Below are 6,282 nucleotides of genomic sequence, written 5' to 3' on the forward strand. Positions count from 1 at the left end.
CTGGTCCTACAAATACAAAAGACCCATTATGACAGTCATAGAGGGAGCACTCCTGTCTTTCTCAAGGTTGCCTAGTATTGACCTTGTTCAACAAAAGGAAAACTTCCTCACCACCAGCCCTGACCCTGCCAAGAAAATTAATCATGAGCTCTTTCTAAGCTCAGGACAGAGAGACATCAATCCACATACAGCTGAGCTCTCCAAGGACCTTGAAGAGCCAGTTTGGTGTAGTGGTTAAGTGTTCAGGACTCTAATCTGAGAGAACCGGGTTTGATTCCCCACTCCTCCACTTGCAGCTGCTGGATGACCTTGGGGAAGCCGTAGTTCTGTCAGAGCTGTTCTTGAAAGAGCAGTTCTCGAAGGAGCTCTCTCAGCCCCACCTACCTCACAGGGTGTCTGCTGTGAGGAGGGGAAGGGAAAGGAGTTCGTAAGCCGCTCTGAGACTCCGAGTGAAGGGCGGGGTGTAAATCCAAGGGGTGTAAATCCAATCTCTTCTCTTCCTCTTCTTCTCTTCTTGGCTTTGGCTGGCTTCCTATGCTGCAACCGCTTGGTTGATTTAAACTGTTATTTTGGAGGAAGACAGATTGTTCTTTTTGCCTCCCTGGTGAACTCAAGCGCCTTCCTTCAACCACATGTGTTTTCCGCCGTGTCTAACTGATTACTTTCTTTGATTCAAAAAATAATACTACTATGAATGCCAAAATGTATAAATCCTGCAAAGGGCAATCGCCGTCTGAGAAGAGGCACCTTGGAGCAGGGTTGCCAGGTCTAGGTTGGGAACTCCTGGAGGTTTGCGGATGGAGCCTGGGAAGGGCAGGGACCTCAGTGGGGTGAAATGCCATAGAGTCCACCCTCCAAAGCATCTCTTTCCTCTGAATCATAGAATCATAGAGTTGGAAGAGACCTCCAGGGTCATCTAGTCCAACCCCCTGCACAATGCAGGAAATTCACAAATACCTCCTCCCCATCCCCAGTGACCCTTGCTCCATGCCCAGAAAAAAAAGGGGGGGGGAACCAGTTCTCTGGGGGAACTGATCTCCATAGTCTGAAGATCCGTTGTGAACATGGGAGATCTCCAGGCCCAACCTGGAGGTGGGCAACCCTAAGACTGCCTGGGGTGTCTTGGGTTTTTAGGAGACAGCAAAGACTTTACTCTGCCTAAAAGCCGAGGAGGAGGAAAAAGAAGAAGAGGAGGAGGAGGAGGAGGAGGAGGAAGAAGAAGAGGAGGAGGAGGAGATTGGATTTATACCCCGCCCTTCACTACCCAAAGGAGGCTCAGAGCGGCTTACAAACTCCTTTCCCTTCCCTTCCCCACAACAGACACCCTGTGAGGTAGGCGGGGCTGAGAGAGCTCTGAGAGAAACTGCTCTTTCTCAAGAACAGCTCTTATCAGAACTACGGCTTGCCCAAGGTCACCCAGCTGGGCTCATCTTGGCACCCAGAAAGCCCCCCCCCCCCGGTTTCAATCGCAAGCTAAAAATTCTCAGACAGCAGAGATGGAAAAGACCTCTCTCTGCCTGAGACACCAGAGAGCGGCGGCCACTCGGGAGCTGACGGTTACCCAAGGCTACTGGCCAGACTGCCTGGCTTGCAGCAACGAGTGGGCGGAGTGTTGAGGGGTGGGGTGGCCCGACGACGATAGGTGCGAGGTGGGAAGTCCCAGGTGAGCGTGATGACCCCGGTAGTGGGCAGGGCCATCGCGGTGGCCCTGAGGACAGGGGGAGTGAGGAGCAGAAGGTAGCAGCTGGTGGTGACTGTGCCGCGGTTGGTGAATAACGGGGTGCCCCGGATGGCCAGACTGCAGCGTGGAACGTTGGCCTGCCGCCGGCTGGCAGGTGAGGTAGTCCTCCGGGCAGCAACACTCCAGGAACTTCTGCCAAGTTCTCCGCTTCAGGTGGAGCTTCCGGGAGAGCTTGAGCGAGATGGTGGCCTGGTACTCGTGGGACTTGAGCTTGGCGTAATAGTCGGAGAACTTGTTGTAGAGGATGGAGATGGGCATCCCGTTGAGGATGATACCGAAGGAGATGCACGCAAAGGCCACCATCCTGCCCAGCACCGTGTCCGGCACCGTGTCTCCATAGCCCACCGTGGAGAGGCTGACCTGAGAGGGGGGAAGGAGAAGGACAGAATGAGAGCTCCATCTGCTTACTCTTGTCTGGACCTAAAGGATACACCAGGAAGTCCCAACCTCGTTGAGCCTGGAGACATCTTTGGAATTCTGACACAGAGCAGTGGGTACAATCACAAAATGGCTGCCTCAGGAGGAGGAGCCACTCACCAAATGGCTGCCGTAGGAGGCAAAGCAAACCACAAAACGACAAGGAGGGGAGTTATAAATAGCCCTTAACAGCAGCTCTTCAACATTTCAGGCAGACGCTCTGCTTAACAGGATGCCTTTCAATGTGAGCAGCCAATCAGGAGTCCTGCTGTGCAAAAGTCCCACCTGGCCCTGCCCTTTTTCTAAAAAGCACTCGGCGGGCGCCAGGAAAGGCTTTGGCGGGTGACAGGGTGCCCACAGGCACATGTTGGGGACCCCTGGAATAAAATCTTCAGAATAAGTATTAAGAAGAGCCATACTAGATCAAACCAGGGTGGGACCATCTCATCCAGCATCCTCTTTCCAATGGGCAGGGCTTCTTTTGTAGAAAAAGCCCAGCAGGAACTCGTTAGCATAATAGGCCACACCCCACAGCAGGAACTCACTAGTATATTAGGCCACACCCCTGACAGCACAGCGCATTCGCATATTAGGCCACACCCCCATGCCTTCCCTTGGCTTGCCTGGGCACCCTGCAGCTGCGGGAAGCCCGGAAGGGAAGGTGTAAAGAAATATTGATTTCTAAATGTCTCCTGCATTCTCCTGTTCTGTCTTTTGGTAACAGGCTGTGCCTTACTTCCTGTTACAAGCCAAATGGTAGGCCCCATGGCCTCAATTGCATGCCATAAACCCACATTCCTTCACACGTTCATGCCAAAAGCCAGTCCTGATGGCTGGCTCACAGGCAAAAAGTCACGTCAGCAATGGAGAAGCTGGAGCTTGGGGCCATGTGACTGCAGGCATGGTTTCCAAACTTCCAGCCTATCCCCAGTTGTCCCCATGACAACCAACAAATTGGACACACCTATGTCCACTCCAATTGGCTGATGGCCACAGCTGATTGAGACTGAAATTGGACTATATCTGTTCAGACCCAATGAGAGAGACTCTCTCTGTCCCTTGTTCTGTTCGGCTCTTGCTTTCTTGGTTTCCTGTTGTTGCCTGTTATTGCACCTGGACATGTGCTCCCTGGAAGAGACAAAGGACTGCTTTGTGCCTTAGAGCACAGGGATTTCCCTTCAAAATCCCTTCGACTATTTGGACTGTAGATGTTCCTGACATGGTAACTATGAAGCATTATGTTTACTTAAGGCAAATCGCCTTAGGCTTTTTTATTTTGTAAACTTATAGTCTATTTTGCTACGCTCTGACTGAATAAACATTATTCTTGTTTCTAACTGGTCTTTGATGTTGTAACTGAGATTCCAAGTCTATTTTCCTGTGCCTGGCTGGCCACACGCTACCATTGAGCATTAAGTGTACATCTCTGGGAATGAGGTGCTAATGTGTTAAGCCCTAGATGCAAAAGGTTTGGAATCCCTCCCTTGGGGAAAAGCCGGGACCACTTAAAAAGGGATTCTGGTGGCATATTGTTCTGAATCCAGGGAGGGTAGCCTACCTTTCTGGGTTGATGTTTAATGTATTGAAAAAGTGTGGGCTTCCCCCCTCATTCTTGGACAGGCTTGGGGGCAGAATCCTATACAGAAGGGAAGGTAGTTTAAACTGCCTTCCCTTGGCTTCCCTGGGGACCCTGTGGCTGCAGGGAGCCCGGGCAAGCCGGCCCTTGGACAGGCCGAGGAAGGCACGGGGAGGCATTTAAATACCTCCCCGATCCTTCCAGGGCCCCCCTGGCCCGCTTGCCTCGGAGTCGCTGGGGGGGTCGCTCTCCAGGCCTTTCCTCTGTAGCCACGCATGTGCAGAGGTTTTGACTGTAGTGGGCGTGGCCAACTCTGAAGCCTGCCGGAACTCCATTCCTGTACGTTCCTGCCCAAAAATAGCCCTGCCAATGGGTACAAACCAGATGTTGTCCGGTAAAACCACATGTCAGAGCTTGAAGACAATGGCCATCCTCTGTCATTTGCACCTCAGCAACTGGCGAAAAAAGGGTAGACTGCCTCTGAACATGCAGATTCCAATTAACCACCATGGATAACCACCATGGATCGACTTCTCCACATCTTCCATGAATGTTGCCGATCTCCTTTTAATAAGTACCTTAGCAGAACGTGGTTGGATCAGGTCCAGAGGTCATTTCGGGGGGGGGGACGCAGGGGAACGCAGTTCCCCCGGGTGAGGTGCAGGGGGGCGGGGCACATGACGAAGCCCCGCCGCCTGCTTCCAGCCGCCCCGCTTCCGGCCCTCATTCAGCCAGGAGGAGGCAGGGTAATTTGCTCCCCCCCCGCCTCTCCCCACCCCTGCCTGCCTGGGGCCTTGGCGGGGTTTCCTCGCACTCCCGCTGGCCTTGCAGGTCCACCGCCGGGCCCCTGATGTCAGGGGGTGTGGCATATGCTAATGAGTTATGCTAATGAGTTCCCCTAGCTCTTTTTCTACGAAATGACCCCTGATCAGGTCCATGTAAGTGGCGCATCCTGTTAGGCTAGTGATCAACCCAAAACCTCCAGAAACTCCACTAGGACACCATCCTCTACCTGGGGTCCCTCATCCAACGTTAGTTCCTCCCAGGGCTTTTTTGGTAGAAAAAGCCCAGCAGGAACTCATTAGCATAATAGGCCACACCCAACAGCATAGAAATATTGATTTCTAAATGTCTCCTGCATTCTCCTGTTCTGTCTTTTGGTAACAGGCTGTGCCTTACTTCCTGTTACAAGCCAAATGGTAGGCCCCATGGCCTCAATTGCATGCCATAAACCCACATTCCTTCACACGTTCATGCCAAAAGCCAGTCCTGATGGCTGGCTCACAGGCAAAAAGTCACGTCAGCAATGGAGAACCTGGAGCTTGGGGCCATGTGACTGCAGGCGTGGTTTCCAAACTTCCAGCCTATCCCCAGTTGTCCCCATGACAACCAACAAATTGGACACACCTATGTCCACTCCAATTGGCTGATGGCCACAGCTGATTGAGACTGAAATTGGACTATATCTGTTCAGACCCAATGAGAGAGACTCTCTCTGTCCCTTGTTCTGTTCGGCTCTTGCTTTCTTGGTTTCCTGTTGTTGCCTGTTATTGCACCTGGACATGTGCTCCCTGGAAGAGACAAAGGACTGCTTTGTGCCTTAGAGCACAGGGATTTCCCTAACCCTAACCCTATGTCATGGTCCACCCATGTCCCTTCCTGCACATGCAAAGCATCAGATAGGCACCAAAGGGGCTGGCTCTCCCCTCCAAGTCCATACCCAGACAGGGGATTCCTGCAACAATCTATTCCCCTTCCAAAACCACATGACACACATAGATATGCAATCAGGGGCGGATTAACCATGAAGCAGACTAAGCACGTGCTCAGGGCACCAGGGCCAAAGGGGGCACCACAAAGTGTGGAAAAGGATGAAAAGAAAAAAAAAACGAATGAAGATTTGTAGGTCTTCCTCACAACTGAAACGTGTAAAAAGTGTAAAAAAACCCAAATCAGTTATGCTTCAAGAAAGACTCAACTCACTGTGTATATTAACAACTGAAGCAGACATTCTGAGAGGTATTAATTTTGAGGATGTTATCAGTGATTTTGCGAAAATGAACTGTAGAAAAATGCCTTTCAGGTCATGAATATTGGCACTTTGATACATTTAACTTGTGGAATATTAAGACAGATGTTGTATTGCATTTTTGTAGAACTTTATGTAGCCCAAGCTTGGCTTAGTTTGTACAGTATTATTGTGTTATCCTAGGAATACATTTTTGTATTGCTGCAACCTGCATTGTATATCTGGTCAGACAGGTCAACAGCTAAAATGGACTGGGGGTCAGTGTGGAAAGGAGGGGGGCACCAAGATTGGTCAGTGCTTAGGGCAACGGTGAGCCTTTATTTATTTATTTCACTTTTACCCCGCCCTCCCCGCCAGGCGGGCTCAGTGTGGCTTCCAAAAACTGAAAAGCAGTATACATTTTACAATGATAGAATAAAATACATCATTTAAAAACATAGACAAGTCAATATAAAACATTCATTCGATGGCGATAAAAATAAAGTGCAGTTTAGGGACACATTCAGCGGTGCCACCGCG

The 6,282-nt window shown here is 50.8% G+C and overlaps 1 protein-coding gene across 1 annotated transcript in view; it reads right to left on the reverse strand.

Moving 5' to 3' along the window:
• Window positions 1-1,567: 1,567 nt before the first annotated feature.
• Window positions 1,568-6,282, reverse strand: part of LOC107114309 (potassium voltage-gated channel subfamily V member 2-like) — a 7,054-nt gene continuing 2,339 nt past the window's right edge. The window contains exon 2 of the mRNA XM_015415755.1: window positions 1,568-2,101. Within this exon, the coding sequence (XP_015271241.1) occupies window positions 1,568-2,101 (534 nt within the window). The remainder of the gene's footprint in view (window positions 2,102-6,282) is intronic.

The sequence above is a fragment of the Gekko japonicus genome, unplaced genomic scaffold, assembly GCF_001447785.1.
Source record: "Gekko japonicus isolate JY-2015 unplaced genomic scaffold, Gekko_japonicus_V1.1 scaffold5955, whole genome shotgun sequence".
NCBI lineage: Eukaryota > Metazoa > Chordata > Lepidosauria > Squamata > Gekkonidae > Gekko > Gekko japonicus.